The 16558-nt window shown below is 39.8% G+C and overlaps 1 protein-coding gene across 2 annotated transcripts in view; it reads left to right on the top strand.

Moving 5' to 3' along the window:
• LOC106542261 (transmembrane protease serine 11E-like) overlaps nucleotides 1–15285 on the top strand; it is a 37550-nt gene extending 22265 nt beyond the window's left edge. For both annotated transcript variants that reach the window (XM_087713232.1, XM_087713233.1), the window contains exons 4-10: nucleotides 3427–3494; nucleotides 4380–4543; nucleotides 10756–10794; nucleotides 11938–12106; nucleotides 12465–12730; nucleotides 13813–13955; nucleotides 14738–15285. In XM_087713232.1, coding sequence (XP_087569358.1) covers nucleotides 3427–3494; nucleotides 4380–4543; nucleotides 10756–10794; nucleotides 11938–12106; nucleotides 12465–12730; nucleotides 13813–13955; nucleotides 14738–14899 — 1011 coding nt within the window. In that variant the 3' untranslated portion in view covers nucleotides 14900–15285. The remainder of the gene's footprint in view (nucleotides 1–3426; nucleotides 3495–4379; nucleotides 4544–10755; nucleotides 10795–11937; nucleotides 12107–12464; nucleotides 12731–13812; nucleotides 13956–14737) is intronic.
• The last annotated feature ends 1273 nt before the right edge of the window (nucleotides 15286–16558 follow it).

Here is a 16558-nt window from a genome sequence, read left to right as displayed (position 1 = left end):
GCAGCTTTTATGAATCTCTATCTCATCTGCACTCTCTGCCACCTAAAAAATATTCCATAAGAAACAATGGGTTCTGTTAATAATCATTTATTTATTCAAATAAATATATACTGTATGCTGAATATACATTGAAGAAACATGAATTAGAAGAATATGAGCATGATTTTAAAATTAGAAAAGGAGACATCAGTAATTTGAGCTACATTGATTATACTATTCTGAGAGTCAAATGATATGGTATCACTAATAATTAAAGTCAGGGACTAAGATTAAATATAAAGAAGACCAAACTAACAGCAGTAGATGCCCCAACCAGCCCTAGAATTGACAAGGAATTAAAATTGGTGGATAATTTCTGCCTTTTAGGATCAGCTATTTAAAGGAATAAGAAAGATTACCTTACTGGAGCTTGGCAAAGGAGCTGAAGCAGTTCTTAAATCTATAATAGATATATTTGTGAATGACTCAGGCAGATGCTTCCTTATTTTATGGAAGTATAAAAGAATGGGGAAGTAAAGCACAGTCAGACTTGCAAGATTCTGTTATTATAGCAAATGTCAATAAAAGTAGTTTTAGCCTACCCGTGAAGCTAATTCCCAGTCTGGTCTATGTATCTAGTGGGGCTCATTGCAATCAACAGTAAAAGAACCAGCAGTCAAGAAATGTTCTGTATTTTAGCAGTTTGTAGAGCACCAGTGAAGACATTGAAAAAAAATATGCAGATGCTGGGATATGCCAATATCTACAAAGATTGAAATGGTGCAGGTAATGTTTTTCCATGTGACACTTTATGAAGTATGAAAATTGAGCTTTCAAGAAACAGGATAGAATAAGTATTAATGCTTTTAAATTTTGATGATGAAGACTCCTGAGAATACCATGGAAAAACAAAAAAACAACAACAAATGGTTCATAGAACAAATCAACTCAAGGCATACATGAACAGGCTCAAATTATCAAGTTAAGAACATGTTACACAAATATCCAGCTCCCTTAGAAAGTCTATAATGCTGAAGAAGATGGAAAGAGAAAAATAAGATGTTCAGCAGCAAGGTGTGTGCACTATTTGGAAGATCTGGGTGACTAAGTTGAGGACATAAAGTTTTGGAGAAAAATTATTTATGTGTGGTCATTGACAATTGAGCCAACTTGATTGTAAATATTCAGTTAATTCAGAGACAATATTTTCGTATCCCAACACATGGCACTGCTAGCAGAATTAACAAGCATGAAGATATTTTTCCAACTAGATGCATTAGCTGGGTTTGGCACATGCCACAGGATGAAGGAAACACACTCCTACATATGCTTAGAACATTATGTAGTTGATACACATTAAATATATGCCCTTTGGGTTGAGTTTAAGTGTTTCATAACAGCATGCAACAATTGATAGAAGGCATTCCAAGAATGTTGATATATGCTTGTGTGTACCATAAATGAATACAGGTAGTTCTCGTCTTATAATGGTTCATTTAGTGACTATTTAAAGTTACAACAGCACTTAAAGAGTGACTTATAACATGACTTTTCACATTTATGATCATTGCAACATCCCCATGGTCCCCATGGTCACAATCAAAATTCAGACGCTTGGCAACTGATTCATATTTATGATGGTTGCAGTGTCCCGGGGTCATGTGATCACTTTTTGTTACCTTCAGACCAGCAAAGTCAATGGAGCAGCTAGATTCACTTAACAATTCTGGCAGGAAAAGACATAAAATGTGGCAAAATTCAGTTTACAACTATCTCACGTAGCAACAGAAATTTGGGGCTCAATTGGTTGTAAGTGAAAGATTACCTATGCAATCAATGATTAAACCTGGACCTCAAAAAAGCCAGGTTCTCAAGTATGAAACTAAAAAAACCACAACTTTAAAGTTCAAGAAATACAATATCAGGGACAAATAATAACAAAATATGGCATTAAACTAGCTTAGTCCAAAGTTAAGATAGTCCTAATATGAAGCCATTCAATTAAAAGTTAACACTTAGAACAAGTCATAGTACTAGTGAAAAATTAGGTGAGGTACTTAAATTAGCTCCACATGCGTATCCTTTGGTAAGACAACAGGGCAGAGATTGCTCCAGGGTTCATTGTAAAGTTGCACAGTTTTGTCACCTCTATTTCAAATATAAGCTTGTGGCTAACTTAGAGGAAATTCCCATTGAAATGGTCAATAAAGCCTAGTTTGTTAAATAGATGTGCAACTCTTTCTACAACTCAATTTCATTCTGGTTACACAATCTAATATTGCAATTTAATAGCTTCCATTTGTGGAAGGGTTTTAAAGGCTTAAAGTCCAAGCAAGCTTATCTTTTGTATTCATGTTTGGTTTATTTTAATTTTTATTTCTTTATTGCAGATCCAAATACATTCTTTTTAGAAAGAAATTATCTTAAGGGGATGGTAAATTTGTGGAGTTTCCTATCCTATTATCCAGCCAACCATAATTAGAATACTAGTAGAATAGAAGGAATGGAAGACACCTTGGAGATCAAGTAATCCCTTCTTAATATATAAATTCTCCATCTAATGAAAAAGTCAACCACTTTCTAAGACAGTTTATTCCATTGCTAAATCACCTTTTCTCCAAATATCTCCAGATTCTCAGTGTTCTTTTTAAAATATGTTTACCAGAACTTGGTATAGTATTCTAATTGTGGTCTGCCAAACTCTGAATAGAGTGAAATAAGACTTCTCTTGACATTATATTTCTGTTGAGGCATCCCAATTGTTCATTTGTTTTTCTCCATCTGCTTTATAGCACTGGCTCATATTCATTTTGTGAGTTACGAAGGCACATGCCATGCTATCTTGCATTTGGACCTTTGGTTTTAAAAAAAAATACAAATTGAAGACTTAAGCTGCTTAAAGTCATCTCCAAATGACTCTAGGCAGAATGAAAGTTGAAGAAAATAAACAATATATTCCTGATGAGATACATTTGCTGGTTTTTATCCATTGTTCCAGCTTGTTGCTGAATCCTGATATTGTCTTCTAGGGTGTTATTCCTCCTAATTATATCACTAGCATTTTTTATTATAAAATTTCAAACCTTAAATCCAAGTTATTTACAAATGTTAACTCAGATAATAAAGAAAGAATAATCAAGTTTGCTCTTTTAAACCTGGCCAGATTGTTTTAATGGATTCATACTGTGTTGGTTTTTTTTACTGCTACATGGATGTCTATGAAAAAGAATAGTCAGAATCTGCAAAGATGATGGAATATGTTACCCTAAAAGCCCCGCCCTTTCCCATTGCATGTGATTCTAGGCATGTACAAAACTAGTATGGCTATGATAGGAACATTGTGTCAATCATCTTTCAGACTTGGAGACATAGACGTAGGGTAACTGCTGCATTTCTACTGTTTAAAACATTTTTATATTAAAGATAACTTTTCATTCCTTTCAACAGATTAAACAAGCATTTCACGCTACTCCCTTAGAAAACAGGCTCATTAATGAACGTGTTGTCAGGCTAAGGTATGGAGTTGAATATTCCACTTGGGAATAGATGTTGAATTAATCGCTAACAATGACATGAGAATAAATTTATAAATGAAATGGTCCAGATAGCATTAAGAAATAGATCTGGGTTATTTCTCCCAAATGGTGTTTCTCACTCCCATAAATCAGCCACACATTCAAAACTAGCATAATTATGCTAGTTGAGTCTAACACCTAGGAGATGGAGGCATGTTAGAATACACTAATCTTTTCTATTGTTTCTCTTAATCCACAAGATTTTGGCTTTAAACTCACCACATAATAAATTGGCATTCTTTTATCCAAAAACACCCCATTTATTGGAAGTTTATTCTGGCAGATCAGTATTCTGCAAATACTGGAAAGTCTACAATGTTGTCTTATTTATTTAGGCAGATGAAAGGCATTATCCTGCTTCTGTTCCCTACCCCCATATTTTTCAGCATACCCAAATTTCTGGCAATTTGGGGCAAATATTCATAGGCAAACAATCACCAACGAATAAAGTTTATTTACGAGATTGGCACATGAAAAGAGAAGGGGAAAGAGTTAAAACAGGAAAAAGCTCTGTGCCTCTCACAGATCCCTATATTTTCTCCATCCCAAATCATAGCTATTTTTGATGGTGTCACCCAAATTTATGTCAAAATATTTCCTAGTATCTGCTGAGTCTCATCCATTTCTAAAAAGCAATGAGTTAAGCAGCACACGGTCTGGTGCTTCTACTTGGTGTTCCTTTATGGATGGAAACAGTATTTTAATTTTTCTGTCTTACTTGCCCGAAATCCTTGAGTGAATAGTATATGGGGGGGAAAATACCCCTGCAGAGTATAGAAAATATTCTGGCTTGTTTGGTCAGCTGTTTGTATTATTCTTTTGCAGCCCGGGGAATGATGGTGTCCTGGCAGATGTGCTGCTAATATTTAAGTTCATTGCCACAGATAATAAAGAGACACTATGGACAAATATTTATCAAAGTTTGCTGAAAAAACTGAAGTCATCAACATGGCCCTTAAGTATTGATATTTCTTCTTATAAGCTTTCAGGCAAGTGTTACAGATGTCATTTGTAATTATGATCAAATTTTTTAAACTGCTTTATTTGCTTGCACTGTAACCTGAAATATATATATGTTGATTTAATCAAAACTGCATTATCCATTTCCTATTTCTATTTCTAAGAAATATCTTAAGCAAGTATTTTCAGCCCCTCCCCCTTTGTGGGGAAACAAAATACTACAGGTTTCAAATTTCCATCAATTTATTAATAATTATTCCCTAGTTTTCATTTATTTTTTAAATATTTAAGGAATTATCTTTAGGAATTTACAGAGCATTTTGCCAAAAAAAAATATGAAAATTTTTCATTGAGCCAAAGCCAATAATCTTTATGTTATTTGATTATTTTTATGAACTAGTCACCCTTGTACAGTACAAGTCAACAAATGGGAACATCAGTTGGTTGGTTAATTATGACTAAATGGATTGCAAACTAAATGGATTACAAACTATATGACATAGTTTCTGTAAGAGTCTATATAGAGATCAAATTCCTAATAGGTATCTTATTTTCTTTCTGGTGATTGTAATAGTAGATAGATGCAAAGTTAAATACTTTAAATTACATAAAAACTAATCCAAAAAAATACAGTTTAAAACATTTAACCAAGAGGAAGAAATTAGAGATGTCGCATTACAATTTTAAGGTTTCCTAAAGCTAATATGGTTTTAACATCATTTATACTGTATTTACAAAGACTTAGTAAGCTATTCTGTTTTGTTTTGAGCCGAAAAAAAGCTTAAGCAAATTTTTCATATCTCTTATTGTTAGATACTTGCTACAGTTATAATGGTTTCCACCAGGGTCCTCTGTTCCGGTGGGAACAGAGGTTTAATCTCATTGGTTGAAGGGTCTGACAGCTCCCTATAAAAGGGCTGCTGTCAGACTCAACCTTCGCTGGATTGTACATAGTTGCTACTGAGTTAATAAAGAGCTGTTGTTACCTTTAGCCTGTGTTTGCCTTTCCATTACCCAATCTAATACTGGCAAAGATGGGATTGGAAGGCAATTAGTGAACCAAAAAGAGCGTAGCAATCCAGCAAGTAAATCCAGCCCGGAGCTCAGCACGGCTTCGAGTAGCCATTTTTGAGTGGCAAACTCAAAACACCCTTAGAACACAAAATGGCCATGCACGCCCCACCGACTCCGTATGACCTAGTCACTGAGCACTGGGATTCATATATGCTGAGGTTCGACTGCTTCCTCGAAGCCAATGACCTCATGGGCCTTTCTGAAGGCCGCAAGATGAACATGTTCCTTGGTTACTGTGGATCGGAAGTGTTCGAAACTGCCAAAGACTTGTCAGAGCCTACGCCACTACAATCGGTTGCTTGGTCCATGCTCCAGCAGACACTGAGGATCCACTACGCTCCTAAGCCATCTAAGCACGTCCACCAGCACGAATTTAATATTCACAACCAGAAGGAAGGTGAATCAATCAACGAGTACGTTGCGGCTCTACGAAAGGCCTCAGCGTACTGCAATTTCCGAGACCTAGATGAGCTTATTCTTGACCGCATCATCTGCGGTGTATGGGACATTAATTTACAGAGGAGGTTACTTGCCAAATCTGGCCTCACTCTACAAATTGCCTTGGATGAAGCCAGGGCATCAGAATCGACTGTCAAGTCAACAGAAACACTGCAGCACCAAAGCACTACACAAGACGTGCAAAAGAACACACACGTACATTGTTAGGCTGCAGAGACCAAGAGCTCAGAGGGCGAAGAAGATGACAGCTGCTGCATGCGCAGTAGTCGCACCAAGCCTGCGCACAAATTCAAACCATGATTCTTGCCTTGCACTAGCTGTGGAGGAGACCATGCCCGATCGGCTTGTTTTTTTTCCACGACACTATCTGCCAGCGCTGAGAGTGAAAGGGGCACATCACCAAAGTTTGCAGAAGCGAGCACCCCACGATGACCTGGCAGCCAAGAAGGCGGTCTAATCACCAGCAGAGGCCCAACCAAGGGGCATGGCAGAAGCCACCACGGCATGCAAAAGGTGACATCAAAGTCACCTATCACACCTCAATCAGCCAAGTCTGCACTAGGCGGCCAAAAAAGCTGAAGGTCACAGTCCTCATTGAGGACTCTCTATGCAAAATGGAGATCGACATGGGGTCATCACTGACCATCATACCATGGTCCACACTCAAGCGGGCTATCTCTAGCCTGAAGAAGTAGCAGCTACATGTCCCTGACATCAGCCTTCATGATTACGAGGGGAACTGCATCCCCATCGTGGGCCAGGGCACCTTCCGGATGCAATTCAAGAAATACACTGGCCAGATCCCAGTGATGGTGGTCAGCGGTGACCTGCAGAGCCTCCTGGGGCTTGACTGGTTTGAAGCCCTGGGCCTAGAAGTGACGGGTATCAATGCCTTGAAAGACGAGAGTGCTGAAGCAATTTTTAAGGAGTTTGAGGATGTCTTCAGCACCGGTCTGGGTAAGTATGTGGGGACTCCAATCTCTTTTAATTGAGACCCCAACATAGCCCCCATAAGGCTAAAACCCAGGAAAGTACCTTTCGCTCTCCACCCAAAAATTGATCTGGAAATTGGCAAGCTCGTAGGCCAGGGAATCCTAGAGCCAGTTGATCACGCACACTGGGAAACCCCTATAGTGACACCTGTCAAATCTGATGGGTCTGTCCACATCTTCATGGACTACAAATGCACAATCAATAAAGCGTTACAACAAAGCGCTTACCCTGTACCCATTGTACAGCATTTATTACATTCTTTAGGCCCTGGCAAAGTATTCGCTAAATTGGACATGGTGCAGGCATACCAACAATTGCCTGTAGATGGTGCTACAGCGGAGGCCCAAACCACTGTGATGCACAAGGGTGCATTCAAATGTCACTGCCTGCAATTTGGCATTAGTATCGCCCCTGGACTGTTCCAAAGTGTCATGGAATGGCTTTTGCAGGGGATTCCAGGAATTGTCCCCTATTTTGGTGACATCTTGGTATTGGCCACAAATGAGGCACAACTTTTCAAATGTTTGCAAACTGTTATGACCAGAATTCGAGACAAAGGCCTCCATCTCAAAAAAGAAAAATGCCTAATTAACGTGCCAAAGATTGAATTCTTAGGGTACCTAATCGATGGCTCTGGGATTCACCCAACTACTAAAAAAATTCAAGCAATCCAGGACGCCCCTACACCTCGCAATCAAACCGAGCTGCAGGCATTCCTCGGGCTCCTTAATTTCTACAGTGTCTTTCTTAAACAGAAAGCCACCGTTGCTGAGCCCTTACATCATCTCCTGGCAAAGAACATGAAGTGGTTCTGGAGGAGAGCTGAGGCTGCCACATTTGCTGTGGTAAAAAGACTTCTGTCAGCAGACACGTTCCTGGTGCAGTACAGCCAGACCGTGCCACTAGTGTTGACTTGTAAGGTTTCCTGTTTGGTGTTGGAGCCATCCTCAGCCACCGCATGCCCAATGGAATTAAGGCTTCCATAGCCTATTACTCAAGGCCCTTGTCTGCTGCCAAGCGGAACTACAGCCAGCTGGACCATGAGGCTCTGCTGCAGTGGCTGGAGTAAAAAGGTTCCATGAGTACCTCTATGGCCGTGATTTCAAACTAATTACGGATCACAAACCACTTTTGGGCTTGCTGGCTGGGGACCGACCTGCTCTTATGTCATTATCACCACGGATGACCAGAGGGACCATTTTCCTAGCTGCCTACTCCTATTGCCTCATCCACCGACCAGGTTCCACTTTGGGGCATGCCGGCGCTTTGAGTTGCTGCTCGCTGCCAGAACTTCTTGTAGACCCTAAGGAGACACCAGACCTCCTTATTGACTGCTTGGAGATTGGCCCTGCCTCATCTAGTGATGTTTCCCGCCACTCTGCAAAAGACTCCATCATCAAACAAATTTGAACTGGGTGTGGAGGGGGTGGCCCAAGGGTCCTGTTGGGTCTGATTTCAAAATGTACTATTGTAAGAGAGATGAATTATCTGTTTTTAATGGCTATTTGCTGTGGGGGGACCGGGTCGTTGTTCCACCCAAACTGCACATTGCAGTATTAGAAGTTTTACACGTAAGGCATCCTGGAATTGTCAGGATGAAGTCTTTGGCCAGGAGTTATGTGTGGTGGCCTAACATGGACAGGGAGATTGAAGAATGGTTGGCTACCTGAACACTGTGCCAGAAGTCCAGACCAGCTCCCCCAGAACGCCTGCTAAGGAGTGGAAGCAATCTCAAGCACCGTGGTCTAGGGTGCACATTGATTTTGCTGGCCCAGTTCATGGCCAGACTTTCTTCATAGTTGTGGATGCCTACTCAAAATGGCTAGAGGTAGTCCTGATGACCTCCACTATGGCAGAAGCGATCACTGAGGTACTACGGAGACTTTTCTCCACACATGGCCTACCCGACATCCTGGTCTCTGACAATGGGCCCCAATTCACGGCCATGAAATTTGAGACCTTCCTAGCAGCACAGGAAATCAGACATGCCCTGGTCGCGCCATTCCGTCCGGCCTCCAATGGTCAGGCAGAGAGAATGGTGAGATCTGCAAAAGAGGCCCTATCTAGGATGGGCCCGGGAGACGGCTTGACCATTACCTGCTAATTCAACACATCACGCCAAGTGCCACTACAAGGAGAAACCCCTCCAAGCTTCTCATGGGTCTCCGGCTAAGGTCCCACTTAGACTGGCTACATCCAAACTATTCTGCCGCATCACCCTCAGACTCCACAAGCAAAATTTGGAACTTTAGCCTAGAGGATTCAGTTTATGCACACAACTATGCCAGGGGAACTCTGTGGATTTCTGCCACAGTGATAGGCCTCACTGGCCCCCGCTCTTATCTCGTAGAACTCGAGGACGGTCGGAATTGGAGAAGGCACGTTGACCAACTCCATGGCCACCTCTCCAACTCCACTCTTAGACAGCCAGAGGTAACTCCTGCACAAGTTAGCCAAAGCCCTACCCAAAAGGAGCACGAAGTCACTCCTTCCACAGACAACTCAAACCCGAAGTCACCGGGATACTTAGCTTCTTGTGTTGCAGGCCCGCAGCGAGCTCCAAGCGAACCGGCTCTAGAAGCTCCAGCCGTGGCCTGTGAAAGGTTCCAGGAGCTTCCACCAAGCAGAGCTGCGGAGCAAACAGGTCCATCCGACCTGTCCGAAGAATACCCTCCGACTGAACTGTGCAGGTCTGGCAGAGCTACCAAAAAGCCCATCTACCTGCATGACTACGTTACCAGTAGGATTATTCCATCTAAGAGGAGAAGGGTGTTAGATACTTGCTACAGTTATAATGGTTTCCACCAAGGTCCTCTGTTCCGGCAGGAACACAGGTTTAATCTTTTTAGTCGAAGGGTCTGACAGCTCCCTATAAAAGGGCTTCTATCAGACTCAATCTTCGCTGGATTGTACATAGTTGCTACTGAGTTAATAAAGAGCTGTTGTTACCGTAGCCTGTGTGTGCCTTTCCATTACCCGATCTAACACTTATTTAAAAAGCTGTGCATTCAACCCTACTGGAAGGGAGATACTGGCATGAAAGCATCCTCTTCCAATATTCCCAAATTATGCATCCCTCTCATGCGCCCTGCCCCTGTGTATGCGCACCAGAGATCCGAAGACCAGCTAGCTGGTGGGAGCTGTCCATGCATGCGTGGTGGAGCTGGGCTGGGGCAATGGCTGGTGTGCCTACAGAGAGGGCTCTGCGTGCCATAGGTTCGCCATCACTGGCCTAGAGACTAAAACATATGAAGAACAATTGCAGGATTTGGGTATGGTTAGCCTAGCGAAAAGAAGGACTAGTGGTGACAAGTATTCCAGTATTTGAGTTTTTGTCACAAAGAGGAAGGGATCAACTTATTTACAAAAGCATCTATAGGCAGGAGCAGAAACAATGAATGAAAACTAATTAAGAAGAGAAGCAATCTGGAATTAATGAGAAACTTCCTAACAGTGAGAACAATTAACCAGTGGAACAGCTGCTGTCAGAAATTATGGGTGCTTTATCACTGGAGTTTTTAAAGATACTGGACAGTCTGAAATGGTATATAGGTTCTCTTGCTTGAACAGGGGGTTGGATTAGAAGACCTCTAAGGCCCCTTCCAGCTCTATTTTGATTGATTGATTGATTGATGGAATCACATACTTTAGGATGAAGGATGGGGAAATATTGCTATTGCCAAATTAATATTTGTCATCTTTACCTTTTTTTCAGAAATAAATGAAAAAAATGGTACAAATCTTCTCAACAGTTGTAAGTATCAGAAGGGCTTTCTGTTTGAAAACAGATTTGTTAAAAATAGATGTGTTTAGCCTCATTTTCCTCTGGATGCTGTTATCTGGATCTTTTTAATTTTATAACTGGGGATACTGGACACACCTACTGTATAAGATAAGACTGCCCTATTGAGAAAGACTGCCTTAGCACCATCATTCTCAAACTCTTTTTTAATCTCCTAATATGCCCAATCATCTCGAATTTGTTTTTTCAGCTTGATTATTACATTTGAAGTCACTTCCGCTAAATAACATTACGAAGGCAAAAAAGATACTGGAGCCTCTTTTCTTATAGTAATCTGTCATGAAAATAAATTTTAAATTTACATTTGTAATATTGCAATTTAGATTTTCCATATTTTTTTAAAGGATGAGATATTTCTACAAAACTGAACTGTTACATAGTATTTTCTCTAAGAGAAAAAAGAACAATATTTCTGAGCTAACCTCAGCAACCTGCAAAACATATCTATTTTCTTTCCTGAACCCAGAAATGCCATTCTGTATTTATTTGGTGGAGAGTAAGGGTTTTCAGAAAAACAGTTTCTATCATTTTACAGTTGCAGCACTCTGTGGTGACATGATTACCATTTGATTACCAGTTAGCTTCCAACAGGCAAAATCTATGTGGTAAGCCAGATTCATTTAATAGCCATGTGAGTCACTTAAGTGATTCATTTAAGAACATGGCTAAAAGATGATAAATTTGGGTGCAACTTATTTAATAACCAGTTGGCTTAGCAACAGACATTCTGTCCCCATTGCGCAGAAATTGAGGAATTCCTGTATTCAAAACAGATTATGCAATTCTTTTCTTGTTTTCCTGTGAATGAATAATTTAGGACAAGAAAAAAACAATGTCAAGACAGCACATGAACCGAAACAATTATGTTTTGATACTCCCTTACCTGTTCTCTTAACATTCAGTGAATGAATAATGTATGGCTGTTTAATACATTCCACATCTTTAGTGAGAATGTCTTTTGTTTATTTTTTAACATTAAAAATTGTTCTAATAAACTATGATTTTTATAGTTCTTCTAGCAAAAAAAATCAGATTCCCTTTAATAAAGTGTTCTGTTATCTTGAAAGGAATGTTCTTTTTTGGGGTTGGGAGCAGGCTGTGGGACACGACTGGACAGATCTGTGGAGAGAATCTATGGAGGAACCATTGCAGGGGAAGGGGAATGGCCCTGGCAAGCTAGTCTCCAGCTAAATGGCATTCATCGTTGTGGAGCAACATTGATCAGCAATAACTGGCTTGTGACTGCTGCTCATTGTTTTAGAGGGTGAGTAAATCTTTCCCCATACATCTAAGACTACATCTGAACCAACATGTTTAATCAATAAAGTTCATTTATTCACAGATGTTACCACTAATATAATTTGTCTCATATGTTCAAAACTAAAAAAATTGTAGAAAGGAGAGTGGTGTTTAGCTTCTTATCTCTGTTCACATCTGCTGTTATGTCTAAACGCTCCATTTTATAAACTGAATGTATTTCTAATCTTGAAGTTTGATGGCGGTGAGAGTGCAGAAAAACTGGAAAATAGTTAGCAAGAAACCATTGTGAAGTTTTGTTTACAATAAATGAAAATGCAAATAGAGTGCTTGTTGCATAAATTGTACTCTCTAATGTCTTACAGTGTCCGAGATGTCAGAAGTTGGACAAGTAGTTTTGGGGCTCGTCTAAGACCTCCAAGAATGAGAAGGAATCTTCGCGAGATCATCATTCATGAGCATTATGCTAATAATGTCATGAACCATGAATTTGATATTGCTGTTGTACAGCTTTCATCCCCAGTGGAATTTACAACTGATGTACATCGTGTTTGTCTTCCAGAAGCTTCATATATTTTTCCAGAAAATACCACTTGTGCTGTTACAGGATTTGGTGCTCTTAAAGATGATGGTTAGTAGCTCCTTATTTGGGGCTAGTTTGCTTGTGTGAATAATCATTCTTTCATCATTTGTTAACCACAGTAGAGTTGGTTCCAGATTTATAGAGACATCAAATTACACTATTAGGTGGGCTTATTTTCTAACAGGTGTATCCATAAAGATTTCAGGAAGAGAAACACTTGACATTATTGCAATTTGGCCTGGTGATTAAGGCACCAGATTAGAAAGCAGGACACTTTGCGTTCAAATCCTTCATAGAAGTGGCAGCCAGCTGGGTGATTTTTGGGCAAGTTGTACAACTGGCTCTCCCTCCCCCCTCCCCCCTCTGTCTCTCTCTCTCTGAAACACCAGTTACTCTCTTATTTCACAGAGGTATTGTAGAAAAAAATAGAGTGAGGAAGATGTGTTGCATGTTTGCCACCTTCAGTTGTATAGATAAGATAAATACAAACATAAATGTTCAATTGTGGAAATTAATGTTTAATTCTGAGATTCTGGACCTGATAGAGCCACCTGAAAATGTTAGTTAGAACACAGAATAACAGAGTTAGAACTTTTTGATAATATGCAATTAAGCCTTTTGACTGATGGGGTGCCAAGCATCTAGCCTGTTTGCCTTCTTTTAGGCAGAATATATAAATTCATATGCCTATTCATCTGTAAGAAAACTAAATATCGGGGAGGGGGTGGGGGGAACATTACCTGACAACTACTTTCAAATATATGTGCTGCAAATTATATATATTACCTATATGTTTCCTTTTTCTTAAGTAGTGTGAGGCAATTCTATTATCTCCTACCCAGAGAATGAATAAGAGTGACACTATTTTTGTGAGGTGACTTTTTCTTTCCTATTAGTTAACTGGAAAATGACTATGGACGGCTTGTACCATGTTCTGAATTTCAATAATGTATTGTAGAAGGCTACATTATCATAGGAAGATATCTTTTAAAGGGATGGAATTTAAAATATTTCTGATACTATGGACGAAATCACAGACTAAGCATATGTGTTTTGTGATTGTGCTACTCTATAACCTGATAATGAGTTTTCATGTATAAAATACTACATTATTATTATTTGAAAATCAGGTCCCAGTGTTGGTGAACTTCGTCAAACAGAAGTGAAAATTATAAGTAATCAAGTTTGCAACAGAAGACAAGTATATAATGGAGCCATTTCATCTGGAATGCTCTGTGCTGGATACCTGGAAGGTGGAAGCGATGCTTGTCAGGTAGATGTAATAATAACTTAGAAGTCAGCAAAAGGCTCCTGCATATATTATGGTAGTACTTTTGTGCTGGAGCAAAATCCACTTATTATACACCACCATCTTTTTCTATAACTAACTAACAGAGATTTAGATGGGAGTGGGAAATGAATTTGGTGTAGTATTTAAAATGCTGATCAAGAAAATAGGAATCTATGACTTCTAGTCCTACCTTAGGCATAAAAGCCGTCTGGATGATTTTGAGCCAGTCATCTTTTCTTAGCCCAATCTACTTCACAGGAGAAAATAGAATGAAAAAGTATTATGTATGTTAGCTACCTTGAGTTATTCATAAAAAATAAAGGCAGAATTTTAAAAATCTTTTTAAAAAGAGGTGATCTAGGAGATACAAAATGTGGATGGCCATTTTTGTTGTTGTTGTTGTTGTTGCAGTTCCAGGGTTATGGTGGTCCATCTGGGGAAAGGAATGGGAAAGCTATGGCTAAGGATTGGAAATATGTGATCTTTATTTTTATTGCTTTGTTTATTCTATTCCATTTCTATATTAATTTGTATTTTAAAGCCCTTAAAGTTGGCAAGTAAGTCCAGCCCTGAAAGTTTGGGAGGCAGGAGAGAAATGTGGTTTTCAGATGACCCCATTATATCTTCCTCTAAGAAGATTTTATGTCAAGGGAAATCATTTTAGATGGTATCATGTTTGATAAAACAGTTCTATCTGTCATATGATTATATACACTATAGATTTTTCTCCTGGTCTTTCTAAAGTGATCTTCCATCCCTTTTAGGGTGATTCTGGTGGACCATTGGTTACATCTGATTCAAGAGGAATATGGTACCTTGTTGGCATAGTAAGCTGGGGAGATGAATGCGCTAAGCCAAATAAACCTGGAGTCTACACACGAGTTACTTACTATCGAAGTTGGATTGCTTACCATACAGGAATCTGAAATAATGACGAGTTACTTTATATTAATGTATGAGATCCAAGATATTTTTCTTACAAACAGCCATACTGCTACATTCTATTGAATAGGGATTTGTTTTTCTGCTGGAGGCATCAACACTATTCCTTCCCATATTATTTCAGGTCTGTATGTCATTATATTATATTATAAACACTGTTCATGTGTCATAGAAGAAAATGAATAGACTGAAGTATTCATCTGCAACTAACAAAATAATTTTGTTGTAGTTCTTTATGATTCCTGTCCTTAAAATGCTGCATTGTGGCACCTGCTTAATTGCGTTGAATGTTCAACCCTTCCAACAGCTTTGATAATTCGGTCAATGTTTTGTTTTGTTTTGAGTGTGTGGTATTATTCAAGGAAAATTGTGCATCCAGGAATTGGAGTACTCAGGAACATAACTCTTTTACAACTATATTTCAAAAATAGAGAAGATTCTTGGATGAAGGATCCTCCATGGTCTTCCTTAATTCACGAAGCCTGGAAAGAGACATGCCATGCAGATTGAGAAAGTAGTGAACTAAGGATCAGTTCGTTCGCACCAGTCTTACTATTATATAAAATATGATATAAAAGTGCAATTGTTCATCTTCTTAGAATGATTACCATGTTTTTTGGACTGTAGGATGCATCAGAATATACGATTCAAAGGGATAAACAAGAAAAAAAGTTTTTGCCCTCCCTGGCCCCTAGAAGCATTCTGCAGGCTTCCCAAACCCTGTTTTTGATGTATAAGATGCACCATTTCCACCCTATTTTACGGGGGAGAAAAGTGTTTTGGCAAAGGGTTTGGGAAGCCTGCAGAGTGCTCTTGGGGCAGGATTGGCTGCTCCCAGCATTACTGTGGATTGTTTCATGTGTGTGCGTGCCGTGCATTGCTTGCGCGTGCCACGCATTTCTTGTGCTAGGCACGTGCAGAACATTGTGAGTAAAAACCATGCTGGCAATGTAATGGGTGACCGGGGAACTGGTTCGGGGGCATGGCCAGTTCAGTCAGTTCGGCGACCCAGTCCCAAAGTCCACTACCGGTTTGCCCGAACCAGTGTGAACTGGTAGCAACCCACCTCTGTCTTGGGGGCTGGAGAGAGCAAAAACTGCACTCTTGGGGGGTTTGGGAGGGCAAAAATGGACCTGTTTTCACCCATTCTTTGCCAAAACGGGGCAACCAGATTTTTAGGAGGCCTCCAGAGTTCTCCAGAGTGCTCCTAAGGGCTGGGGAGGGCAAAACACCCCCCATTTTATGAACAATGGGCCTGTTTTTCTCCTCCCAACCTCCCCATACATCATGTTTTTGTCCTCCCCAGCCCCTAAGAGCACTCTGCAGGTCTCCCAAACAGTCTGCGCACCCTGTTTTTGTGAAAAACAGGACTCATGGGGTGGGGTTTCTGGAGCCCAAAAATGGCTGTTTTTGATGTATAAGATGCACCATTTCCACCCTATTTTAGGGGGGAGAAAAGTGTGTATTATACTCTGAAAAGTACGGTATATGGTTTCTCATGATGTTTCAGTGACATTCTCCTAATCTGATAGCCTCCAGAATGCTTTGAATTGCAACTCCCAACACGGATCATTTTGAGAAAACAGAACTAGAAGCATTTAATATTCAATCAATTCAAACTAAATTAACATTTACTTAGACAG

Source organism: Thamnophis sirtalis, unplaced genomic scaffold (genome assembly GCF_051295495.1).
Source record: "Thamnophis sirtalis isolate CommonGarterSnake01/CBP01778 unplaced genomic scaffold, rThaSir2_p1.2 scaffold_4, whole genome shotgun sequence".
NCBI classification, from domain to species: Eukaryota; Metazoa; Chordata; class Lepidosauria; order Squamata; family Natricidae; genus Thamnophis; species Thamnophis sirtalis.
The sequence above is the reverse complement of the archived record's forward strand: the minus strand, read 5'-3'. Positions and strand labels throughout refer to the sequence as shown.